Raw genomic sequence first — 27312 nt, 5'->3', positions numbered from 1 at the left:
ATCAGGGTTTTGGATTACCAGATATATGCATTTGCCAAAACTCATCAAACGGTGCACTTACGATTTGTGCATTTCATTGTATGTAAAGTTAACCTTAAGAGGGAAAAAAAGGCATATAAACAAATATTGACCTCTAATTAATGATTTATATGCTGATGTATTTGAGGGGAAGTACACTGATGTCTGCAACTTACTGTGAAACGCATCCCCAAAATAAGATGGATTGATGGATGGAGGGATGGATTAATAGTAATTGTTAATGGTAGAATTTGAAAGGTGAGTATAAAATGTTTTCAACTCTCAATTTTTATGTGTGCAAATTTTTCCTAGTAAAATGATGACACAAATTAAAAAGTCAGGGGCAGGGAGAATTGGAGAAAGGTAGTCAAAAGGCACAAACTTCCAGGCACTTCCCTGACAGTCTAGTGGTTAAGACTCTGCGCTCCCACTTCAGGGGGTGCAGGTTCAATCCCTGGTGGGGGCACTAAGATCCCACATGCTGTGTGGCACAGCCAGAAAAAAAAAAAAAGAGGCACAAACTTCCGGTTATCAGATAAATAAATACCAGGGATGTAATGTACAACATGATGACTATAGCTAACACTGCTGTAGGATATACAGGAAAGCTGTTAAGACAGTAGATCCTAAGAGTTCTCATCATAAGGAGAAAAATTTTTTTTCCTTTCTTCTTTCTTTCTTTCCTTTTTATTTTATCTGTATGAGAAGATGGGTGTTAGCTGAACCTATTGTGGTAATCATTTCACAACATGTAAATAAATCACACTGTTTGCCTTAAACTTATCCCAGTGCTGTATGCCAATTATTTCTCAATAAAACTGGAAAAAGATTAAACTTAAAAAGTGGACTGATGGGGCTTCCCTGGTGGCGCAGTGGTTGGGAGTCCGCCTGCCGATGCAGGGGACGCGGGTTCGTGCCCCGGTCCGGGAGGATCCCACATGCCGCGGAGCGGCTGAGCCTGTGAGCCATGGCCACTGAGCCTGCGCGTCCGGAGCCTGTGCTCCGCAACAGGAGAGGCCACAACAGTGAGAGGCCCGCGTACCACACACACACACACACAAAGTGGACTGATGAAATAAATTACGGTTTCTATGTTATGTGTATTGCATATGAATGTACATACACACACATGATGAAACATTATGTACATCCTGAGAGTAATGACTTATTCTTGCCACTGTGGTAAGATCTCTGAGGCAGAATAAAGAGAAGGTCAAGACGTGTTTTTTAAAACACACCTGGGGACTTCCTGGCGGTCCAGTGGTTAAGACTCCGCGCTTCCACTGCAGGGGGTGGGGCGGGTTCCATCCCTGGTCGGGGAGCTAAGATCACGCATGCCTCGAGGTGCGGCCAAAAAATTAAACAAACAAACAAACAAAAAAACGAAACCTCAAAAAAACACACCTATGTCAGCTCCTGTGGATAGTCCCGCGCGAGTTCAGTGTACAGTGTGCTGACCGTGTCTCATCTCAAGCTCACCCGTCAAGTCTTTGTGTCTTTCCCACCCACACGCCACGGGCACCTGCTCACCCAGGAACCCAGGTGTCGGGGGGAGTCCACGCACCTCGGAGCGGCCCTCAACCAGTGGGAGTGGATAACTGCACTCTCTTTTTTTTTTTTTTTTTTTTTGCGGTACGCGGGCCTCTCACTGTTGTGGCCTCTCCCGTTGCGGAGCACAGGCTCCGGACGCGCAGGCTCAGCGGCCATGGCTCACGGGCCCAGCCGCTCTGCGGCATGAGGGATCTTCCCAGACCGGGTCATGAACCTGTGTCCCCTGCATTGGCAGGTGGACTCTCAACCACTGCACCACCGGAGAAGCCCCACCCTCCTCTCTTAGGCAGGCAATTCGGGAGACGTTCAGTCAGCTCTCCAGGAGACCTTGGCAGAATCGTGGTCCTGTTGCCCAGAGTGAGAATCCGTCCCTCTTGGACCGCTTCCCAGATCACCTGCACTCCAGCCCTGGTTTCATGTTTTAGAGGAACCCAAGTTAAGACACTTGGTACCAGAACTGTCCTAAACAGCAGATCCTCAGGATGTGAGTTAATACCTGGATTTCTCATTTCCTGTGCGTCAAACAGCTGGTGCTAAGTGGGTGGCGACGGCCCACGGTATGCAAACACACACGATAAGGCCCTCACCTGTGCAGGACTGGGAGGGGGCACGGGCGGGGGGGGGGGAGTGGGCATCTGCATTAGCCCCGTGGAATGGGGCGGAGGGGTGGGTGCTGGTAATTATAAGGATTGTGAGGTTGGCTGGTTTTTACTAACAGATTGGAAGCTTTGAGGAAAGAGACCGGTTGACAGGCTCAAATCAGCCATCCACTCAGGGCATTCTGTGAATGCCAGAGGCTTCTATGGCAATGTTTAAAGAGACCTACATCTCCTGCCAGAAAGATAAGGCCAGGACTTAATCGGGGAGGGGCAGGGGGGACACTGGGAGGGGATCTTGAGGGGGCAGAACACAAGGCAGATAGAGGGGAGTGTGTGGACATGGTGCGTTCTCCCATGTGTGAGCTATCATCTTGGTAGAGGTGCCCAACCCAGTCCCTGTGCTGTTGGAACCCAGTGCCTTGGAACTTGGACATGATATTGACTTACAGGAAATAAGGTAGAGGTGCCCGGACTGCCATGGAATCCTGAGGAAGGTATGAGATGGCTCCAAGAAGTGAGAAAGTAAAAACGGTGACCAGACACCCCAACATCTGACCATACTCCCCAGGACTGGCCAGAGAACACACCCTTCAGTAAGGAACACAGCAGTGAGGAGGGTCCTGGTGTCCTCCAGAAGTCCCCTGAGGGCTGTGCTCTGTGGGCAGGGGGTGACAGAAGATGCTCCCTCGTGTCTTCGAGGGTGATGAGATCCTGGCATAACCAAAGAGGTACCACTTAACCGCCAGATGCAGATGGACATAATTACCACCACAACCAGCTAGGCCAGAGTGGCAGCTGGGGTGTTGTTGACAGAGGTGACCTCAGGCAAGGGCTCAGAAACGACAGCATTCCTAGAGGGTGAGATGGTTGGCCAACCAGTGAGGGTGCTGCTTGATGTGTCTCGCAAGAAAAAAATCAATCAATCGTGAGCAAAAGGCTGAGGTCAGCCCCTGCAGTGGAAAATCATGACTCCTTCATCTGGTTCCCAGCTCTGAGGCGGTTCTACAACAAACAGCTGATGGAAGGAAGGATTGGATGGATCCCCTTGAGGAAGGGCCCTGTGATGCCACCCTAAGTACACACAATAAATATTCCTTCCCCAGCGGGACTTAGGACAATGCACCCCCAGATCTCGTGAGGACTGTTGGATGCAGTCTGGGCTGGTATGTATATACCAGGGCTCCTGAATGCCACCACCCTCACCTTGTTGCCACGGGAAAGGGCCCACGTCCTTCTCACTAGTCAGAGGACCTACCCTATGGCGATGTCCCTGGTTCTGAGTGCAAACTGGGGTGGTTTTATTTAACAGCCCCCAGGAGCCTCCCCATGAGTAACAGCCACTGTGGAGGGAAGGGCCAAACAGATGTCCTGGAGCTGCCCACTGCCCACCTCCACCCAAGATAAATCTAAACAAGCCCACAGTTCCTCCTGGAATTGCAGACACTGGTGCCTCTACCACAAAGACTCAGTGGACATCCTCATCACATCCCCATTCAGATCACCAGGGAGCCCCTGCCAAAAACAGATCGTGCTGGATGGTGGTGGACCACTTGTTTAACCAAGTGGTAGCCCCAGTGGCAGCTGTGGGACAGTCAACACAGCCTCTGGCATTTGGTCTGTGGCTAATCTTTTCAAAACTATCAATAAAAAGGGTCAAAAGCAGTTGCTCTGTAAGTGGGCAGGACACCAGGACACATTCTTGGTCTTGCTCCAGGGACCTGGTAACTGCCCGGCTCTCTCCCATGAGACACCTCGACTGTCAGGACACTGCCTGAGCTGTCACACTGGTCTGATGTACAAACAACAGCATATTATTTGGACCTGGGGAGCGGTGACAAGTCTCTGAAACGGAAGCTTAGAAAAGCAGCAGAGGGGATGATACAGACAGATGCAGAAGCTGCATCACCTAAGAGACAGCCTCTAACTGGTCAGGGCCGAGGTAAACAGGGAAAATCCACTTCATGGCTCCAACGTGACCCCTTTCAATGTTGAAGGACCTGAGAGGACCCAGCCTAAAAGAGCCAGCTTCCTTAATCTCTGAGCTGTGGCACCACTGATGGAAGTAGGGCCATCGAGAAATGTGGGGGGAGGAGAAAAGAGGGAAAGCTGCCTTCAGAGTTTATTCCCCCCAAATACATATAATGGAAAATTTGCCCTGTGTGCAAATTCCACCCCCCTTTTTTGGCTGCGCTGGGTCTTCGCTGCTGCACGCGGGCTTTCTCCAGTTGCGGCGAGTGGGGGCTACTCTTCATTGCAGCGTGCCGGCTTCTCATTGCGGTGGCTTCTCTTGTTGCGGAGTGCAGGCTCTAGGCACACGGGCTTCAGTATTTGTGGCACACGGGCTCAGTAACTGTGGCTCGCAGGCTCAGCAGTTGTGGCTCGCGGGCTTAGTTGCTCCATGGCATGCGGGATCTTCCCCAACCAGGGATGGAACCCGTGTCCTCTGCATTGGCAGGCGGATTCTTAACTACTGGACACCTACTTCCCCAACCCCTTTTTAATTAATTCGCATTGGAACCAAATACTGAAGAGCCACAGTTTTATTTCACATGTGCTCGGGTGTGGTAGCATCAGTATTTACAGTGCGTGAGGTCACAGAACTTACAGAATAAAACGCAATTCCAAGCAAGTCAAAGCCCACACCTTTCCAAGCCGTGCCCCCACCCCCAACCAATGTATTATGCATAATGCATATAACACTGGAGAAAAAAGACCACAGTACAAATGAAATAACCCCAGACCAAATACGTATCAGGTAACTAATACTGTCCAATACAACATTTTTAAAGTTAATGATACTGTTGAGATTATTTCAGTGGTGAATAAGCCTTTCTTTAAAAAAAATTCAATGTAACATTGGTGTTTACAACACCAGGTAATGTGAACAAGCCTCAAGTTGCCTAATCCTCAGGACTAAAAATAATTATATTTGCATTATTTGTGCACATTCCTCAACCTGAATAAAGAAATAAAAGGAGCTCAGTGCTATCACAGGTTATGTGTCATGCCGATTACGTGAAGATGCTAACGTCTTCACGTCTCTCATAATAACTCAGGTAAGCACCTATTCCATGGATCTCCATCCCCAGCACCCTACATACCTTCTCAACTCACCCCAGAGGCCCAAGAGCCTGGAGAATTCCAGACATGAGCTGCTCAGCTCCAGGGTGACAGAGACCCAACCATCCCAGGCTGCTAGCACCCTAGTGTTGAGGGAAAAGGGATTAAGAGAAGGGGAGAAGACAGGGGTGGAGGGGTGTTTACACACATGGGCTTCCCAGATCCCTCAGTTCACAGAACAAAGAGAAAGAGAAGGAATATTGCAGACGACTATAAAACATACATTGATAATGCCAGAGCTAGAGCCTTTCAAACATCAAATGTCATGGAAGCACCATTACATCAGACAGGCTGTAGAAGAAAAACCACCACACGGAATGAATGGTGATAATCAATATGGATCTGGAGGAATTTGTGAATGATCTGCTATGGCTTATAGATTTATTAATTTTATTTACTTATTCTTGTCTTGTTCCAAGAAGATTTTTGTTCAGCATTCCGAAAGACTGTGGATAAAGAGTGCAAATGTCAATGGAAGAGGAAGGGGAAATGGCAGAATGGAGGAGAAATGAGCACAGCTGAGGATCAGATCCCTATCCTCCAGGACTCACAGACATTTACAGATTTAATTCTGCTCCCTCATCATGGAGAAAAGGTAAGTACACAGTTTAAAAAAAAATAAAATAAAAAATAAAAAATAATTCTTAAAAGTGAAAAACAGACCTAACTGTCCACAGAGGAAGTAATCATTTCAAGTGAATTTGAAATAGTATTTTGACTATATTTAGACTAAGGATAAAAATACATCTTGAACTGCATTAAAACAAATAAACCTGCATCTGGTAGATTTCATCCTATTAATAATATTTCATTACTATTCTGAATCTATAAAATACATAATAGGATAAATAGGTAATTACATCGGGTTTTTAGGAACCAAACATTTCAGTATAAAATAGAAACAAACATAAAATCAAAGAAAGTTAAGTAAAAGCCCTGCAATCAGGAAATCTCTGTACCATCCACTCAATTTTGCTATGAACCTAAAACTGCTCTAAAAAACAATGTAACTTAAAATTTTTTCTCTTTCTAAAAAAATATTTATTTCCCAGCAATAGCCACAAAAACAGCTAAGAAATGACACTAGCCAGTAGCACTTAGCTCCTCTAGCACTTAAATTATGGTCTCTAAATATTTCCCACAAAAAGGAACCAGGGCTCCTTAAGAAATTACTTAATCCAAGTCTGGGGCAGAATATATACAAAATAAGCCTAAAACAATCAACAGCTATTAGGGCCACACAAAATGACATAGAAGCCAATTTGAAGGAGCTCCAACTGGCTGAAAATGGGATATTTTGAGCATTAAAAGATGTATCATTTCGTTAGATTGAAACACATCAGATATGCAAAAATAGCCAAATTCATAATACTCCTTCCCACCTAAAAGAAAAGCTTATTGGGCATCCCTGAAGTCTGCTGGGGTATCAACTCATTATTCTGAAAACTGATGAATAAAGAGGAAGAATACAGCATCCGTCTTGCCTTTGCTACAGACTTTTTCAGAATAACCAAACAATTGATGAAGAGAATTCTTTGTAGAAGAACCACAGCTAGTAAATGCAGAAGAAATGAGAGTAAAAATCATCGTTTTGGGGGCTGAAGGCAGAATTACACTTCTTTTTCTTTTCTTTTGGCCGCACCGTGCGGCTTGTGGGATCTTAGCTCCCCAACCAGGGACTGAACCCAGGCCCTCGGCAGCAAGAGTGCAGAGTCTTAACCATTAGACCACCAGTGAATTCCCAGGATTATACTTCTAAGCTCCACAAAAACTCCTTCAAAATTCAGAACTGAGGTAAAAGAAGTTTCCATTGTCTCTTGAATAGATAAAAGCCAACTAAATACTCCCAGAAAATCTATTTAGTACTCTGGCCTACTAAATTCTGTATTAAATGTATCAAACTTAAAAAAAATCACCATTTTACAATCCCTGCTGGACTAATGACTTTAGGCAACAATCACCAATGACTGCTGAAACATTAGATGAAAAGATGATGTGGAACTTTCTAGTGGAGGAGCCAAGCTGACAACACCTGGTCAATCTCAGCATCACTGAAAGCAATGAAGTCTTCCTACCAAAAAAGGAGAAAAGTTGAACATGAATCTGTCTAGCTTCTAGCTCTAACTTTAATAGATGTCCACCTCTACCAGTTTACAGAAAATATGAAGGATAGTACATGTCAAACACCACCACAAATCCAAAATGTAGGAAATATGAAGATATAATATCCAGATAACTTGAACAAATAAATGGCACAAAATAAGGAGAGAGGGTATCTTATAGACTTAGAGAGACTTAAGAAATATATCACATACAATATATGGATCTTGTTTTTAGATCCTGATTCAAACAAAAGAACTGTAAAGTGACACAATTCCTCAAGAAATCAAAGAAAAAAACTAAACCTAAAGCTAGCAGAAGGGAGGAAATAATGAAAATTAGAGCAGGGATTAAGTGAAATAGAGAATAGAAAAAAGATCAATGAAAGTAAGAGTTCATTTTTTGAAAAGATCAACAAAACTGATAAATCTTTAGCTAGATTAACTAAGAAAAAAGAGAGAAGACTCAAAATCAGAAATGAAAGAGAAGATATTACAACTGATGGCACACACACACAAAAAAAGGATTATGAGACTATTATGAACAATTGTATACCTATAAATTGCGAAACCTAAAGAAACAGATAAACGTCCAGAAACATACAACCTACCAAGACTGAATCATGAAGAAATAGAAAATTTGAACAGACCAATAACTAGTAAGAAGATAGAATCAGTAATTGAAAATCTCAAAGAAAAACAAAGGATCAGATGGTTTTAGCTAGAGAATTCTACCAAACATTTAAAGAAGAATTAACACCAATCCTCCTGAAACTCTTCCAAAAAATTAAAGAGGAGGGAACACTTCTAAGCTCATCCTATGAGAACAACATAACCCTAACACCAACGCCAGACAGGACATATCAAAAAAAGAAAACTGCAAGCCAATATCAATATTCCTGATTAATATTGATGCAGAAATCCTCAACAAATATCAGCAAACTAAATTCAACAACTTTTTTTTTTTTTTTTTTTTTGGTCACGCTGCATGGCTTGTGGGATCTTAGTTCCCTGACAAGGGATGGAACCCGCGCCCTTGCCAGTAAAAGCACTGAGTCCTTACCACTAGACCACCAGGGAATTCCCTCAACAACTCTTTAGGAGGATCATACATCATGACCAAGTGAGATTCGGAATGCAAGAATGATTCAACATATGAAAATCAATCAATGGAATGCACATTAACAGAATGAAGGACAAAAACATGATCATTTCAATTGAGGCAGAAATTTATTTGGTAAGATTCCACAACTTTTTATGATCAGACACTTAACAAACTATGAATAGGAGAAAATTACCTCAACACAATGAAGGCCATATATGAAAACCAATAGTTAACATCATACTCAATGTGAAAGATTGCAAGCTTTTCTTCCGTGATCAGGAACAAGGCAAGGGTGCTCACTCTCACCACTTCTATTCAACATACTGTTGGAAGTCCTAGCCAGAGCAACAAGCAAGAAAAAGAAACAAAAGACATTCAATTTGAAAGGAAGAAGTAAAATTATCTCTACTCACAGATGACATGATCTTATATGTAGAACACCCTAAAGATTTCACACACACACACACACACACACACACACAAAATTGTTAGAACTAATAAATGAATTCAACAAAGTTGCAGGATACAAAATCAACATACAAAAATCAGTTGCATTTCTATACACTGACAATGAACAATCCAAAAAGGGAATTAAGCAATTCCAATTATAATAGCATCAAAAAGAATAAAATACTTGGGAATAAACCTAACCAAGGAGGTGAAAGACTCATACACTGAAAACTACAAAACACTGCTGAGATTTAAAAAGACACAAATAAATGGAAAGACATCCCATGTTAATGGATCGAAATACTTAGTACTGTTAAGATGTCCATATTACCCAATGTTATCTACAGAGTCAATGTAATCTCTATCAAAAACCCAACAGCATTCTTTGCAGAAATAGAAAAGTTCATCCTAAAATTCATACAGAATTTCAAGGAACCCCCAATAGCTAAAACAATTTGGAAAAGAAGAACAAAGTTTGGAGACTCACACTTCCTGATTTCAAAACTACTGTAATAAAAACAATGAGTTACTGATATAAAGACAGACAAATACACCAATGGAATAGAATAGAGGGGCCTGAAAATAAACTGTCACGCAAATGTTCACATGGTCATCAGTAAGGGTGCCAAGACCACTCAATGGGGAAAGGACAGTCTCTTAAACAAAAACTGTTGGGAAAACTGGATATCCACATGCAGAAGAATGAAGTTGGATCCTTACTTTACACCATATACAAAAATAACTCAAAATGGATCAAAGACTGAAACACAAAACCCAAAATTTAAAACTCCTCGAAGAAAACACAGGGGGAAAGCTTTATGATATTGGGCTTGGTTGGCAGTGACTGCTTGGATATGACACCAAAAGCACAGGCAACAAAAGCAAAAATAGACAAATGGAACATCAGACTTAACTTTTTCACATCAAGGGATACAATCAATACAGTGAAAAGTCAATCTATGGAATGGGAGATAATAATTGCAAATCATATAGCTGATAAGCGGTTAATATCCAGAATAATAAAGACCTACAACTCAACAACAAAAAAATCAAATATGATTTTAAAATGGGCAAAAGACCTGAATAGACATTCTTCCAAAACTGGTATACAAATAGCCAACAAGCATATGAAAAGATGCTCAACATTACTAATCATCAGAGAAATGCAAATCAACACCACAATAAGTTATCATCTCACACCACTATCAAAAACAAACAAACAGGGACTTCTCTGGTGGCGCAGTGGTTAAGAATCTGCCTGCCAATGCAGGGGACATGGGTTCAAGCCCTGGTCCGGGAAGATCCCACATGCCGCGGAGCAACTAAGCCCATGTGCCACAACTACTGAGCCTGTGCTCTAGAGCCTGGGAGCCACAACTACTGAGCCTGCGTGCCACAACTACTGAAGCCTGAGCGCCTAGAGCCTATGCTCCGCAACAAGAGAAGCCCTGCTCGCCACAACTAGAGAAAGGCTGGGCACAGCAACAAAGACCCAATGCAGCCAAAAATAATTAAAAAAAAAAAAAAAAAAGAATCTGCCTGTCAATACAGGGGACATGGGTTCGAACCCCAGTCCAGGAAGATCCCACATGCCACGGAGCAACTAAGCCTGTGCACCAGAACTACTGAGCCTGTACTCTACAGCCCGCGAGCCACAACTACTGAGCCGCGCGCCTAGAGCCCATGCTCCGCAACAAGAGAAGCCACTGCAGTGAGAAGCCCGTGCACCGCAACGAAGAGTAGCCACCGCTCACCGCAACTAGAGAAAGCCCGTGCAGAGCAGAGACCCAGTGTAGCCATAAGTAAATAAATAAATAAGTAAATAAATAAATAAATTTATTTAAACAAACAAAAAAATGGAAGATAAGATTTGGTGAGGATATAGAGAAACTGGAACACTCGTGTACTGCTGATGGGATTATAAAGTGGTCCAACTGCTATGGAAAACAGTATAGAGTTTCCTCAAAGAATGAAAAATAGAACTACTATATGATCCAGCAATCCCACTTCTGGGTATATATCCAAAAGAATAGAAAGCAGGGTCTCAAAGAGATATTTGCACACCCATGTTCACAGCAGCACTATTCACAACAGGCAGGAGGTGAAAGCAACCCAAATGTCCACTGATGGACGAATGAATAAACAAAATGTGGTATATACATGCAATGGAATATTATTCAGCCTTAAAAAGGAAGTCTTGGGCTTCCCTGGTGGCGCAGTGGTTGAGAGTCTGCCTGCTGATGCAGGGGACGCGGGTTCGTGCCCCGGTCCGGGAAGACCCCACATGCCGAGGAGCGGCTGGGCCCGTGAGCCATGGCCGCTGAGCCTGTGCGTCTGGAGCCTGTGCTCCGCAATGGGAGAGGCCGCAACAGTGAGAGGCCTGCATACCGCAAAAAAAAAAAAAAAAAAGGAAGTCTTGTCACATGCTACAGTGTGGATGAACACTGAGGACATTATGCTAAGTGAAATAATCCAGCCACAAAAAAGACAAATAATATATAATTCCACTTACATGAAGTACCCAGAGTAGTCAGATTCATAGAAACAGAATGTAAAGTAGTGGTTACCAGGGGCTGGGGGTGGGTAGGGGAGTTGTTGTTTAATGGGTATAGAGTTTTACATTTGCAAGATGAAAAAGCTCTGCAGATCTGTTGTACATCAATGTGAATACACTTAATGCCATTGAACTGTACACTTAAAAATCACTAAGATAATAAATTCCATGCTATGTGTTTTTCTATCACACACACACAAAAGACAATTGAGATAATCAGGAAAAACTGAAAACTAACTCTTCACAGTTAACTGCATTTGAATCCTATACTAACCTGTAATAGATACAGCCACCTAATCCTCAGACAGTGGAAAAAATACTTTTATTAAGAGGTAGAAAACCTAACTTCTAGCCCCAAGTCTCCTAACTAGGTATAAGATGATATTAAAGAATTACTGTGAATTTCATCGGCTATAACAGCATTATGGATATGCTTTTTTAAAAAGGATTCATACTGAAGCATTTGGGGGTGAAATTATATTTTCTAAGATTTGCCTTAATATACTCCTGACAAGAAAGAAAGAGTGAAGGGCGGGGGTAGATGAGAAGGAACAGTAGAATAGTCACAAATGTTGAAGCTGGGCGATGGGGATTCTGCTGCTGCTCTCCCTAGTTTGTGAGTACTTCCAAGTTTTCACAATAAAAAGCTTTTAAAAAGAACAAACAAGGGGGAAAAAAGGATGGTTGGACGGATGGATGTTTCGAATGAATGGCAGTAGGATTTATGTATTGAGGTTTTATAACAATAGTATCCCAGAGCTTCCCTGGTGGTGCAGTGGTTGAGAATCTGCCTGCCAATGCAGGGGACACGGGTTCGAGCCCTGGTCTGGGAAGATCCCACGTGCTGCGGAGCAACTAGGCCCATGAGCCACAACTACTGAGCCTGCACTCCGCAACAAGAGAGGCCGCGATAGTGAGAGGCCTGTGCACCGCGATGAAGAGTGGCCCCCACTTGCCGCAACTAGAGAAAGCCCTCGCACAGAAACGAAGACCCAACACAGCCAAAAAAAAAAAAAAAAAAAAAATAGCATCCCAGTACACAGGCTATAGTTAATTTTTAGAAAGCTTTATGTTTTATTTTAACTTGCATTTAACAGATTTTTAAAAAGAAACTAGAATGCAATTGAAAGCATTTTCAAGCTTCAAGTAAATGTTTCTCACCACCTCCCCCGGCAATAAATAAACAAATCAAAGAAGGTAAATGAGTGAAGAACAGGGAACAGAGGTACCAAGGGGGCCGTGGAGAGCAGCCCACCAGGACCATATCTGGACACAATTGGAGAAATTTGTGCTGGGAAAACTTCCACCATGTCATGGAATACAAATGAAGTGTGAGAAGGTGCTGCTGACTATTCCTTGGGCACAGAAGATAGACGTGTCTTGTTTCTGTTAAGAGAGGAATCAGTCAAGCAAGGACTTCAGAGCAGGGATGACAGGTGCTCAAGACTGAAAAATGCTGGCACTCAGGGAAAGAGAAGAGACAAGAAGGTGCAAGATGAAAAGCAGGACGGATGGAAGTGAATTCCATCCAGCTCAGGGCACTGATGAGAAAGATCCCAAATCAAGAAACCAGTGAAATAATACTTGGATAGAGGAGACACACAAGGTGGAAGACAAATGGCAGAACTAGTGTAGACTGGGGGTGATCCCACCTGGGGTCAGGGCACGAGAAAGTGAGAGGGTCTGGAAGAGTGACCTTCCTGAGGTGGGGGGGTTGAGTGATGCCACCGAGAAGGCAGTCAGGAAACTTGAGCTGAGCTGGGCGCTGCCCTTGGCAAAGCACTTCCCCCTCCTATAACCCCACCATCCGCAAAATGTGTTAAAAGAAAGGCTCTCCAGGGTCCTTTCCTTGGTTCTGGATACGTTTTTCTCCAAACTTATTCCTGGCTGTAAGGATGATTAAACATGAGGGGGTAAATAATAAGGAAACCACTGAAATCTCAACTCAAAGATACATTTTAAACTTGACTGGAAGACCCGCTGTCAATACTCTGGTTGCCTGGAAACAAGAAAGGTGGTCTCCAGGAGCCCCCAGGGTTCCGCTAACCAAGAGGACAAGGGGGAAAATGGAGAGACTCGCCCTGGCCAGGCTGAGTGTGCACTGGGAGACAATAACACAGGCAAGAGACAAAGAAAAGCAACCCCAGCAGTTGCTGCTGTGACAAATCACTGGGCCCCAGCGGCAGGCGGCATGGTACCCACTCCTGTTCCCCAGGATTGGCTGCTCCATAAATTCTCTGTGCACCTGTGACCAACACAGCCCCTTTGCAGGGCCCATGGGATGTTTAAAAATTAGCAACATCAAGTGCTTCCTTGTGACTGAACCACAAGCAACTTCTGCGCCATGTCTTAATACCCTCCCTGCAAAACAATCTTGAGGTCGATACGATAATTATCCCCATTTCAGGGTGAGGGAAACCAAGGCTCAGTGAGGTCATTTGCCCGATGCTGCCTGACAAGCGGAGGGTAAGCCCCTCCAGTCAGAGTTCCCTGTCGCAGAAAGATTCTCAGTGAGGCCTTGTCTATCAGGCCTTATTGCTACCCCAGGGTCAAAGGGTATCCTACCTCTGGCACAGAGGCCGGCCAGCGAGGGTGGGGCTGCTCCAGACACGGTAACCCCTGCCTTTTTTTCTGAGGGTCCAGCTTAGGGATGGCCATCTGGTTGTGTGGCCAGAGCGCTAGGACAGCTCTGATGGGGTCAGGCTTGGGGGGGGGGAAGGGGGCAGTGCGCCACCAGCAGGAAGGACAGCCCAGCATCCCAGAGCCAGGGGTCCCACGAAGGGAAGGCCTTGGGGCCCATGGGAGCTCAGTGCCCTGCCACTCCCCACGCAAGCCTCAACCTCCCTACCGGTAGAGAGCGAACCTCCGTTTCTGACCCAAACCTGGGGTGGAGGGTGTGCACTCCAGTTTCCTGACTGTCCCTCCAGTGTAACAGCCATCCTACACTGAAACTGGCCGACCCCCTTCCGGGTCCGGCTCACGCAGTTACCATGAACTGAAATCGGCCTCAAGCAGACCACTTCGAAAGGGCACCAGGTTATAGGCCCTTGCTTGTTCTCGTTCCAATGTTACTTGTGTTTGAACCTGTAAGGGTACAGCTACTTACCGTCAGGCAGTGGGAAGAGCACAGGTCTTGGGAGGCAGAAAACCTGGCTTCCAGCCAGAATCTCCCATAACCCTTGTGCTGCGGCCAGTGCTCTGACTCCCTTTGCCTCAGTTCCCTCATCTCTCCGTTGGGGAAAGTCGCCTGCCCCTAATCACCTCATCCAGGTGTTGTATAAAAGGAGCCAAGTTTGGCAAACACCCTCTGAATTCCTAGGCAGCAGCAATCTGACCTTCATTCACCTACCAGTGTTCCCAGCCTTCCACCCCACCCCCACCCGCAAAGGCCCAGGAGCACAGCCAATTAGACAGCATCACTCACGGCCCGGAACGGGATGAGCCCTATATTCCAGCGGATTTGACTGACGCTCTCAGTAAAGGTGACTCTGATAGAACCAAGGGGGAAAAGAAAACCTTCTTCTCCAGCAGCCAGAGGGGGCCTCCATCTCGCCAGTTCTCCCAGATTACCTAGCCACACTGCCCCTTCCCCAGAAAGCTCTGGATCAATGATTTTGAAAATTGCTTAAGTCCTAAAGAGGCTTTTAAAATACCAAGAGTCCCCTCCCTACTCCACTTTCCACAGGCATCCCCTTCAAGCAACCCCCTGATTCAGTTCATCCCCATGAGTTCTGCAGAGGAGGAGGGCTTACTCCACATCATCTGGAAAATAGATGCCTGTTCCTACACATGTGACTTTAGTGGCCTCACAAATGCACAGAAAGAAGCAGATGGCCATCTACAGAGTTAACTGGCCTGGACTTGCCAGGCAGCCCCACCACTGATCACGGTGCAAGCCAGTCTTGTGACAAGCATGTACTGGCAGGAGAGACTGGAGGGGATAAAGCAGGCAGCCTGGTCTTCAGAGGGTCGGGGACAGAGGGCAAGGGCAATGAGGAGGTGCATGGGGCAGGGGCGGGTTCAGGGAACCCGCTGCAGGACGAGCTCTGTAATCTCCGCCCTGCTGCCCAGTCGCATGGGTATCCCATAGTAGGCCGTCCCTGGGCTCACATAAACAAATGTAGTCTGGGCCACTTGGTACAGACCAGCAAAGAAGGGGTTCAGGAGATAGGCTGCCACATTCAAGGGGAAGATCTGCCCAGCGTGAGTGTGCCCAGAAAGGATCAAGTTGATATCTGGCCGAGCCTGGAGAGCTCTCTTGGCAGCCAGGGGCTGATGAGCTAGCAAGATGGTGGTGTGGTCCGGGCTGCAGCCCCCCAGAGCCTTCTCGAGATCCATGCCGTGGCCAGAGTAGTGCAGGATGTCTGCTTCGATGTCGTCCACCCCAGCCAAGCAGATCCAGTCATCATCCTCACCCCCGCCAGGCTGGGCCCGGGTGGCAGAAATCTTCACATTCTGATTGTGAAGGGGCGTGACATTCAGGGATTCCAGCAGCGCAAACCAGTTGCTGACATCTGATGTGTAATACTCGTGATTCCCCGTGACGAAGTAGGTGCCGAGGCGTGAACGAAGCTGGCCCAGAGGAGCGACGGCTGTCCGGAGGACAGAGGCTTCGGCATCGCACAGGTCACCGACAATCACTGTGACATCCGGTTCCAGCGTGTTCACCATCTTCACGAACATCTCCATCTTGGTCCTGCCCACCGTGGGGCCCAAGTGGATGTCCGAGAGCAGTGCAATCCTGAGGTTGTCCATGGAGGCGGGCAGCCAGTGGATGGGCACCTCCACGGTTTTCACAGCCGGGGGCTGGGCAGCGTTCAGCAGCCCTACCACACTGAGCACGGCGGACACCAGCACCGCCAGCACTGGCCTGAGTGCCAGCTTCCTTGTCTTGTCAAGGCTGCCCACCACCCTGCCGGCGCGCAAGGCCAGGAGCTGGTAGGCCTGCTCCATGCCACTGAGGGTACAGAGGAAGCAGACCATGATGATGTATGCCCCGAGGCAGGAGTAGGCCATCAGGGAAAAGAGATAGGGCTCCTCGGCCACTAGAAAGAGCATGGTGAAGAAACTGGAATGGGCCAGGGCCAGGAAGGCCACAACGGCCATCTTCCAAAGCTGGAAACAGGCCGACTCTGCAGCAGGGGAGTGGCTGAGGTTGCTGACGGTGCTTCGCCAGATGTAGAGGGAACCGAGGAGCATGAGCGAGTTGGCAAACAGGGCGAGCTGCAGGCGGAACAGCCACCGCCAGGCCCTGAGCTCGAGGCTCTCCGCCAGGTAGGAGCGGGAGACGACCATGGACACGAAGACAGTGCCGGCTGCCAGGGCGGCCTTTGCGCCCAGGGACAGCTGCCTGAAGATCGCCATCACCTCTGCTCCTAAGAGGGTCCCCTGCCAGTTCTGTGCAGGCGGGCTCTGGAAGGTGAGCTCCTTAGATAGGACAGTGGCCAAGGACAGGTTTCCAGGTCAGCTCCGCCTGCAACCAGGAACCGGCGTCAGCTTTGTGGGATATGAGAGCTTCCTTGTCCCCAGTCAAAACCTGAAGGCCACTTAAACCTGCCCAACCCACCTTGAAACCAAGCCACTCAAATACCAGTCAGTTGCTACATTTTATTATTGAAATACAAACACGCTGGATTATAACAGGATGGGCAGTTTCATTTTCTTACCGTTTTCTGTATGTTTAAGGTATTTCCATAATGCGTATGAACTTTTATAATAAGAAAAACATTATTCTAAACCAGCGGTTCTCAAAGTGTGGTCCAGGGAGACCATATCGGGGGGTCCATTAAGTCAAAACTATTTTCAAAAACAGTACGAAGCCATAACCATTCTCTCATGAGTGTACAGTGAAGTTTTCCAGAGGCTACATGACATGTGATATAGCGAGACTGAATGCAGAAGTAGCTATGAGAATCCAACTATCATCTATTAAGACAGACATGAAAGAGATTTGCAAAAATGTACAATGTCACTCTTCGCCCTAAAATTTGGGAAGAAATTATTATTTTTCAAGAAATATATAAAGTTTATTAACATATAACGATTTTATGATTTCTTAAGTAAGTTAATAAATATTTTTAAATGTTCGGTTTTAACTTCTAGGACAGTTAATGTTTGAGAACCGCTGTTGTAAATAAATGTAAAGAAGGAAATCATGGAAAGCTAGTCGGCTGGTATCTTTTTCAGCTCTAGGCCCAGGAGGGACACCTAGACACCTGACATAAGGATTCCTGGGGTGAAGACGGCCTCCTGGCAGTCACAGGGCAGCCCCTGTGAATGATGCTGCACAGGATAATGAGCAACCACGACATGGCAGGCTGCCCTGTCCCCCAGCTCCTCCTCCATAAATCCTTATCCCTCCTGTCTCACAACACTCCTAGATATTGGTTAAGATCTGCCTTCTCCCCATCTTTCTCTGCCACTGAATCCTTGAACTATTCTCTGTGGCTCTCATAGCTGGCTAGTTCCCACTCCAGGGCTCCCAGACAAAAAACTGGGGCAGGGGAAGCACAAAGGTAGACAAAGGTTAGCAAGTAGTCATTTGAGGTGACCTTTTCCCAAGAAGAACCCAAAATGAAAATATTTTCAGCAGTTGTTTTCCAAATAAGATTCTCAACCTCGGTTTAAAACAAACAAACAAACAAACAAATAATTTTTTTCCCCCTGCCCTACGCACTTTACTGAAAGCCTTTTATCAAAGGTGTAATTTGCAAGTCAAAGTTCACCATTTTCCACTTATAAAACAAGTCCCAGACTCAGCCCACCCAAACTCTGGAGGAACCAAAGTTGGTTCCCTGAACGTGCAGAGAGACAGGCGCCCGTTTCAATCCCCCGGTCCCTCCCTCCTCAGATCCACCCCACCTTTCCAAGGCCGTGATGCTGACCTTCCCAGGAGCGATTCGGAGTTCCCTCGGCCCCTGTCTTAGCTCTGCCGGGTGGACTGAGGCTGTAGTTCTTCTCCCGCAATCGTGCACGGCCCGCACCGCCCAGCACCTCGCCCCGCCAGACCTCCCTCCAGCAACGCTGGCGGCTACCTGCAGCCTGCCTCTTGCCCACCGCCAAACCCTGAAGGTTTGGAAAATCCAAGCCTTAAAAAGTAGGCGGCGGGAAGGGCCGAGAAGGGCACGAGATGTCCGAAAAGAGAACACCTCGAAGGTAATTAATCCAGTGTTCCCATTGAGGGGGCCTCTCCTGACCCCATTTTTCTCCTTCCGGAGCGCTCCGCAGAGCGCTGGCAAGGGAGGGCGCGCCAAGCCAGAGCCCAAGGCGCCCTCCAAGAACGCGCGCTACTTGGAATCCCCCTCCCGGAAACCCGCAAAGCTGGAAAGCACCTTATCTCAGCCCCTCATTGCACCAATAAGGAAGTAGGTCCCAGCGAAAAGAGGCGGCAGAGGCGGAACACACGAGCGACAGAGCTACCGGTAAGGAAGCTCGCCCCGCCCGGCCGGCCCTCTGCCGGCTCAGCCCACTGCCTGAGCTCCCCCGGTTGCCTTGCGGGCCCGGGCGCGCCTTGGGGTCCCAGGACCTCCGCCCTTTGGGACCCCAGGTGGCCGCAGCACCAGCCCGGTCCCCCGCCAGCCTGTCCCCTATCCATCATTCCTGCGCGGGGGTCCTGTGAACTTACGTGCAAGCCACGCACAGAGCCCAGCAGCAGCGGCACCAGCAGCAGGGAGAGGATGCGAACGACCCCCGGCATATCCACACTCCGGCCTCCTGGCTCCACAGTCAGCGCCCGGGCAGCCGCTGGGTATCACCTGACTGAGGACCCGCGGCCTGGCACCGCCCCGCGCCGGCTCCGCCCCGCGCCCCGCCCAGCGGCCGCCGAGCCCTGAACCCAGGGAGGCGGGAGCCTGGGGCCAAGCGCGGCCGCGTGACAGCAGGCTGGTGTTATCTGGCCCTGGCAGGGCTCCGCCGGAGGGAGGGGCCTTTTGCAAAGACCCTCAGGAGGCCTGGCTGTCAGCAGCTTGATAACGCGCCTCGGGGTTGGACTTTAACAGGGGTCTCCTTGCTCCCTGACTCCCTTGACAGGACAGAAGAGGGAAGTTGAGGCCAGATAAACCTAAGTGGAGTAGATGGACTCCCAGCCCTGCCTACGGGGCTGTCCGGAAGACTAAACCAGGGGCCTGCAAAGTGTGGTTCCCTAGACCAATCCTGTATCTGGTACGTGTTAGAATTAGCAGGTCCTCACCCAAGAAATTCTAGGAGTGGGATCCAGAAATCTGTATTTTTACAAACCCTCCAGGTAGTTCCGATTCACGCTAAAGTTTGAGAACCACTGTTCCAGGTTATTGATACATTTAGAGGTGTGTTTCAACTGTGGCGAAATCTTTCCGAATGCCAACCCTCAAAGCACCAGGGGCTGCGGAATTTTTATTTCATCGTTGGGTTTTGAGAGATAAGAGTAGCAACACCTCCCATCTTTCAGTTTTGCCCTTGAGCCTCTCAACATCCCTGCGATGCCGCAGATCTGTCAACTGGGCATAAAATACAAGTTTTATCCAAGTTTTCCACTCGTGAAAACGAAGTCTCTACTGTGTGAGTTAACGTGTCCAGGACCGCTGGTTAACCACTAGATATGAGTCTGAAGTTAAGTCTTTCCTACCTAGTTCCCCGAACTCTCTGAAAATCCCCCCTTTCTCAGAGGAAGGAGCCTTTGGGGAAATCGATTTCAAATATATGTATTTTTCCAGCTTTATTGAGTTATAATTAACATTCCACAAAATTCACTCGTTTTAAATATTTTCGACTTTCATATTGTTAACTTAGTTTTGAAAAATAAAAATGTAGGGTTAGGGGATTCCCTGGTGGTCCAGTGGTTAGGACTCATCGCTTTCACTGCGGTGGCCTGGGTTTGATCCCTGGTGGGGGAACTAAGGTTCCACAAGTCTCAGGGCGCAGCCAAAACCAAAACAAAACAAAACAAAAAAAACAAATGTACGGTTAAATTATGCGGTCTATTGACAGACTCCTAGACTAAACTTTAATTAGGCTCCTCTGACTAGAGACTCTTTTAGAGTCTTCTAGACCTGGACCTTGGCCTTCTATGCCTGTCCTGTCCTTGCCTGCCCTGTATTGTCCAGTCTTAGCAAAGAATCCTGCTAAGTCAGTTTAGGAACAATCCCCCAATTCTTGTTATCTGATCAAGGTCCTCATCCCCACCCCACCTCCCTTTGACATCTAAGTCCTTGACCTCCCCTTAGCAAGAAACCCTTGAGATCTCCTCTTATAATTTTTCACCAACAAACCCTTCTCTCTCTGCTGGCTGTAAATCCCCAGCTATCTTTGCTGTACTTAGAATTGAGACCCATCCCTCCCCACCTATGGCAGTAGAGTTGACCCTTATTACAAAAAAGTCTTGAAGGAAATCTTCCTTACCATTTTAGCAAGTGTCAGAATAATTTTTTTTAGCACTATTTTTTACAACTTGTGCATCTTTTTAAAACTTAGTCTGGTTTTTAACACTGTGAGCGATGATTATAGAAGTCAAGAATAGTGGTTATTTGTGGGGGTGAGATTGTGAGGGGCCCCATGGAAGGGCAACAAAGTTTTGTTTCTTGAACTAGAGGGTGGTTACAAGGGTATTCGCCATTTAGTCCTTTTTTTGTTTTGTGTTGCTTTCTGGGTTTTTTTGGCCTTGCCGTGCAGCATGCAGGATCTTAGTTCCCCGACCAGGGATCAAACCTGAGCCCCCTGCACTGGGAGCACGGAGTCTTAACCACTGGACAGCCAGGGAAGTCCCTCATTGCCTGACTTCAGAGCCCGAATTATTTTTTATTTTTATTTTTTAATTGAAGTATAGTTGATTTATAATGTTGTGTTAGTTTCTGGTGTACAGCAAAATATATTCTTTTTCATATTCTTTTCCACTATAGTTTATTAGAACCCGGATTACTTTTACAAGGCCATGCTTCTGTGCCTACTTTACTTATAGTTCCTGTCCAAGTGTGCATATAGAGTGTGTGCTGGTGTGTAAACCGCCTGCTCCAGGTTGTGGGGAATATGAAATGATCTCGAGAAGGCTATCACCCCATAGGGAATCATTTCCAGTAGAAAGATGTCCACATATACAACTATATATGGGGCATGCTCTGATATAGACCAGTGCTACTCTAAGTGTGGTCCGAGGACCAGTGACATAAGGTAAATACAGAAATTCAGAGTAAGTATTTGGAAACTTATAGCAATTTGAGAAAGCTTGTCTGTTGCATCTAATAATGAAAAAATTAGATGTGAATTTTATGTCTATTTTTATTTCTTTTTTCTAGTAATTTATTGTTATAAATTTGTACAACCAGATCAGTCCTTGAAAGATGGGAAAGAGCACTGTTAATCACAGAAACAAAACTGATCCTTCACCAAAGGTAGCTTGAGAAGCACAGAGGCCTCCTAAGAACAATGAAGGGAAGAGACATATGCGACCCAATAACAGGTAAAAACTTTGTTTTTCTATCCTAACAGGGCTTTGCACAAGTTAGGATAAATTGGGAGATTGGGATTGACATATGCACACTACTATATATAAAATAGATAACTAATAAGGGCCTACTGTATAGCACAGGGAACTCTACTCAATACTGTTATTACCTATATGGGAATAGAATCTAAGAAAAGAGTGGATATATGTGTATATATAACCGATTCACTTTGCTGTACAGCAGAAACTAACAGAACATTGTACATCAACTATTCTCCAACAAAAATTAAAAATAAATAAATAAATAAAGTTTTAGAACAAGAATCAATCTCCCTTTGAATGACCTGTTTTCCATTGTGGTCCTAACAGAGCTTTCCTCAGGTTCCAGTGTCAGTTCTTTTCTTTTCTTTCTTTTTTTTATTTTTCTGGCCTGCACCGCTTGGCATGTGGGATCTTAGTTCCCTGACCACGGAACGAACCCGAGCCTTCTGCACTAGCTCAGAGTCTTAACCACTGGACCGCCAGGCAAGTCCTCCAGTGTCAGTTATGATCTGTATTTCAGTGTAAAAATTTAGCTAACTTTACATTTGTAATATTTTTAAAGTTCTATTAAAGTGATTGTAATTTGCAATAGGTTATAGGAATACTAAATGATAGATGTTAAAAGCAAGGAAAAAACAAGGCCTCCACTAAAAAGAAATGACAAGTAAATGCAGTGCATGATCCCAGATTGGATCGTGAACCAGGAAAAAAAATTGCTACAAGAGACATTATTGGGACAATTAACAAAAGTTGAATATAGACTATGGATTAGAAAATAATATTGTATCAAGATTAAATTTTCTAATTTTGATAACAATACAGTGGTTATGTTCTTAGGAAATACACTCTGGGACTTCCCTGGTGGTGCAATGGTTAAGAATCTGCCTGCCATTGCAGGGGACATGAGTTCGATCCCTGGTCTGGGAAGATCCCACGTGTCGCGGAGCAACTAAGCCTGTGCGCCACAACTACTGAAGCCTGCGCGCCTAGAACCTGTGCTCTGCAACAAGAGAAGCCACTGCAATGAGAAGCCCATGCACCACAACGAAGAGTAGCCCCTGCTCACTGCAACTAGAGGAAGCTCGCACGCAGCAACTAAGACCCAACACAGCCAAAAATAAAAATAAATAAATAAATAAATATAAAAAATTGTTTAAAAAAATCACACACACACACAAAAGGTAATACACTCTGAAACATTTAGGGGTAAGGGGCATAATGTCTGCAATTTCCTCTCCAATGATCTTATGTATATGTTTATATATATAATTATACATTATACATAATATACATATTATTACATGTACATGATTATGGAGCAAATAAGGCAAAATGTTAACAATTGATGAATTAGGTAAAGGGCATATAGCAATTCTTATATGAAAATAAAAAGTTATTTAAAAAATAAATAATAAAGCCTCCTGCCAACAGATGCAGACAATTCTGATGTGCAGCAATTCCTCATGCTTCTCACGAGTCTTTGAGTTTTCTGATACAGGAAGTCCCAAGACCTGTATCCTGGGTTTAAATTGTGCAACCAACTGATGGGTATGGTTATGAAACAATAAAAAGATAAAATTGTGAAATCATTGGCAACAGTTTCCCCACAATCCCAATAAAAGTTAGCAGCTGTGTCCCAGGACTGGCCCATCCCTCTTGACAGTCATGAGCATTAGGATGCCCTTGTCACCATGTCCTCGAACTCCCTTTCAGGAGTCTGAGATCTAAAAACAAATGCCCCAAGTGAGGCCGGCCTTAGTGGGGGGGAAAAATGACTTTGCCTTCACTATCTGGCAAAAGCATCTGCTTCCCTAGGGTCTCCCAGCTGCTTCTTTGCAGTGTTGTTTTTTCCCCTTTGTGTTTATCTAGGCCTGTTGTTTCTTCTTCATCTGGGCCCCCGGATTTAGCCCCCCCGTCTTTATATCCACATCTGCAGCCGTGATTCATGTCTCTGAATGATCACAGTAGTTTTCTAGCTCAGTCGAAGGTTACAACTAGATATGGCCAAAGGGCTATTTGTTTTGACAGTCACCATGTTGGCCCATCGGTGTCTTAAATTTTATGTAATCACTGGAATTGTCAATATTTAATCAGGGGAATTTACATAATCTGGATTTCCAGTTTCTCTTCAAAGATCAGAAGGTCTGGCCATACCAGGGTAACAGTAGATCAGAGATATGCATTGGGACATTCTTTAGGCAGGTAGGTTCTTCCAGTTGGCAACAATCTCCATCTGGTCCACTGCTCTTTTGACATGGCCTGCAGGCCCCATAAGAGATTTAAGTTTGCAACTTCTGAGTCAGACAGTTTCCGTGGTAATTTGATCACAACCTCTCTGAGTGCTATAGCAAACATTATCTGTGTGATGCCTCAGATTCCCTAGTCACCTGTCTCCAGAGCTCTAGCCTTCCTGTTTCACTCAGCTGCCCTGGCAGCACATCTGCTGCCCCAAAGCAACCATCTGGAGTTTCTGGCTCCTCTACACACCTCTGCACTCACTGGAACAAAGCACCATGCTTCCTACGTGGCTGCCAGAGGCTGGGTGGTGCAACCCAGAGGGGCAGGCAAGTTCACTCCCCCGTAGAGAACCATAGTGCAACAGAGATCAGAGGAGGAAAAGAGCCAGTAAATAAATGGCTTCTTCCTTCGGATCAGCTATTTCAAGGAGTGGTTTCTCTCTATAGCCTGTTCAGAGACATTCCACGTAGTCTAGTGGGTCCACCTGCCAAGGCTGTTCTGAAGCTGTAGCCAGTGTGGTAACACATTACTTTGTGTTGCATCTCATCCTTCCTTTCCCTCTTTGCCTCTCCTCTCTCTCCCACTGTCATGGGTTTACCTCCCAAATAAAGAATGAGCACTTAGTTCTTGCCTCAGCCTCTGTTTTCTAGCCCAGGATAAGGTAATTATTTGTTGAACATGAAGAAATTGCTCTGCAGCCTACCGTTACCTGTATGTATTTCTTGAACTTTCTCTAACCATGGGTTTTGGGGATGTCCTCTTAGATTTTGCTTTTAGGACCATAGGTCACAACTCATTCCCAATTCAAGTCCCAGATTTAATACCTCTTTTGTGATGAAGTAATCAGTGCTTGCACTAGCTGAAGGAGTTCTTTCCTTCTAACAATTTCCACACCGCTCTACCTACATCTAACTTATGACATTTATCTTTCTCTGTGTTATGACCCTTTATGGTCTGTGCCTTAACTCAGGCCCTCATCTTTCTTTATTTAATTTAATTAATTAATTAATTTTATTTTTTTGTAGGGGGCACACCATACAGCTTGTGGGATCTTAGTTCCCTGACCAGGGATTGAACCCAGGCCCCCAGCAGTGGAAGCGTGGAGTCATAACCACTGGACCGCCAGGGAATTCCCAGGCCCTCATTTTTCCTGTGGAGATCACACTGAGGGGTGTCCTATGCTGTTATTTGGCCACCAGTCCCATCACTTGTCTTCTTCTTTGTAGTGTTGTTTTCTTCACCCAGAATCTTCTTCCTTTGTTTATTTTTGCCTCCAGCAAACTTCTATTCCATTTTTTCAGGTCCTTTAAAGGAGTTCAACAATGGCTTCTTGGGGCTTCCCTGGTGGCGCAGTGGTTGAGAACCCACCCGCCAATGCAGGGGACACGGGTTCGAGCCCTGGTCCGGGAAGATCCCACATGCCGCGGAGCAAATAAGCCCGTGCACTACAACTACTGAGCCTGTGCTGTAGAGCCTGTGAGCCACAACTATTGAGCCTGTGTGCTGCAACTACTGAAGCCCGTGTGCCTAGAGCCCCTGCTCCGCAACAAGAGAAGCCACTGCAAGGAAGAGTAGCCCCTGCTCGCCTCAATTAGAGAAAGCCTGCACGCAGCAGTGAAGACCCAACACAGCCAAAAATAAATAAATTAAATACATTTGAAAAAAAGAAAAAAAGAATGGCCTCTTGCAAGAAACTTTCCCAGACTCAGACTAGATTAGTGCTATAGACTGAATGTTTATGTCCCACCCCCAGCCCCCACCAAATTCATATGTTGAAACCTAATCCCCAAAGTGATGGTGTTTGGAGGTGAGGTCTTTGAGGTCTTTGGGGTGATTAGTTCATGAGGACGGGGCCTTCATGAATGGGATTAGTGCCCTTAAAAAAGAGACCCCTGGGACTTCCCTGGCGGTCCAGTGGTTAGGACTCTGCTCTACCACTGCAGGGGCCCAGGTACGATTCCTGGTTGGGGAACTAAGATCCCGCATGCTGCGTGGCCAAAAAAAGACTCCAGGGAATTCCCTGGTGGTCCAGTGGTTAGGACTTGGTGTTTTCACTGCCGTGGCCTGGGTTCAGTCCCTGGTCAGGAAACTAAGATCTTGCAAGCTGCCCAGCCAAAGAAAAAAGGAAGAGAGAGACTCCAGAAAACTCCCTTGCCCCTTCTATCCTGTGAGGCCCCAGTGAGAAGATGGCCATCCATGAACCAGAGAGCAGGTTCTCACCAGACACAAATCTGCCAGCACCTTGATCTTGGGCTTCTCAGCCTCCAGAACTGTGAGAAATAAATTTCTGTTTATAAGTTATCCAGTCTATGGTAATTTTGTTATAGCAGCCTGAACCCACTAAGACAGTTACCCAGCTCTCTTTGAGGCCCACACAGCACTCTTTCCAGCTCTGGTGGTGGGTAATTGAAGGTTTACTTATGTCTTCTCCAGACTTTGAGTTCCCTTAGGAAAGAGGTGATATTTATTTAATACAGTGCGTATAGGTTCACTATAGGTTAATGGAACAGTTCACTATAGGTTAATGGAACAAATTAAAAAACTATAGATGTCTTATCTCTACTCGACTGGAAGTTCCTTTCAGTCAAGGATATATGTGTGATTCATGTTTGCATTCCAGTGCCAAGGGCAGGACCTGGTATAAGGTAGATGCTGAACAGTGTATTGAAAGAATGAATAAATTCATGAAGGAGAATTTGTCATTAAAGTCACCTGGGGGGCTTCCTTGGTGGCGCAGTGGTTGAGAGTCCACCTGCCGATGCAGGGGACACGGGTTCGTGCCGGCAAAAAAAAAAAAAAAAAAAAAGTCACCTGGGGGACGGTGGCTCCTTTATGGAGGAGACACTCTTGGACACAGCTCTAATGAAGCTGAACAGACCCCCGAAGCAGGGGTCAGCCACTGTAGACATTGTCTGGTTTCACTTCCATTTATAAATTGTGTTGAATTATCATGGGAAGCAACTGTTCCCTCCACCTCCACCTGCCCACCCACGACTGTCTCCTCAAAGGCAATTCCAGTTAACCTTTGTTGCCCCACACTCTCTCCCCAACTCTTTTTTTTCTTTTCGGTACGCGGGCCTCTCACTGTTGTGGCCTCTCCTGTTGCAGAGCACAGGCTCCGG

General features: G+C 46.0%; 2 protein-coding genes and 1 long non-coding RNA gene across 6 annotated transcripts in view; 1 reads left to right on the top strand and 2 right to left on the bottom strand.

Moving 5' to 3' along the window:
- The window catches only part of GLB1 (galactosidase beta 1), a 92690-nt gene extending 73410 nt beyond the window's left edge, over positions 1–19280 (bottom strand). Inside the window, exon 1 of one of the 2 annotated variants that reach the window (XM_082637546.1) lies at positions 19121–19280. In XM_082637546.1, the coding sequence (XP_082493672.1) occupies positions 19121–19192 (72 nt within the window). In that variant the 5' untranslated portion in view covers positions 19193–19280. The remainder of the gene's footprint in view (positions 1–19120) is intronic. The other variant, XM_082637545.1, reaches the window with a different exon arrangement.
- Positions 11340–16927, bottom strand: TMPPE (transmembrane protein with metallophosphoesterase domain). Its single transcript, XM_082637559.1, has one exon. It carries the CDS (start codon positions 16858–16860, stop codon positions 15517–15519), a length of 1344 nt encoding a protein of 447 aa, XP_082493685.1. The 5' UTR covers positions 16861–16927; the 3' UTR covers positions 11340–15516.
- Positions 18693–25867, top strand: LOC309813034. 3 transcript variants are annotated; one of them, XR_014295439.1, is made up of 3 exons: positions 18693–18917; positions 21792–21925; positions 25216–25867. It is a non-coding gene; the product is annotated as an uncharacterized lncRNA (long non-coding RNA). The 3 variants fall into 3 exon arrangements; XR_014295440.1 differs by lacking the exon at positions 18693–18917 and adding an exon at positions 19527–19656; XR_014295441.1 differs by lacking the exon at positions 18693–18917 and having other exon boundaries at positions 21639–21925.
- The last annotated feature ends 1445 nt before the right edge of the window (positions 25868–27312 follow it).

The sequence above is a fragment of the Mesoplodon mirus genome (assembly GCF_964341445.2).
Source record: "Mesoplodon mirus genome assembly, chromosome: 12".
Taxonomy (NCBI): Eukaryota; Metazoa; Chordata; class Mammalia; order Artiodactyla; family Ziphiidae; genus Mesoplodon; species Mesoplodon mirus.
The sequence above is the reverse complement of the archived record's forward strand: the minus strand, read 5'-3'. Positions and strand labels throughout refer to the sequence as shown.

Coding starts and splice junctions, on each gene's coding strand:
- TMPPE (XM_082637559.1), bottom strand. CDS start 16,860: ATGGCGATCTTCAGGCAGCTGTCCCTGGGCGCAAAGGCCGCCCTGGCA.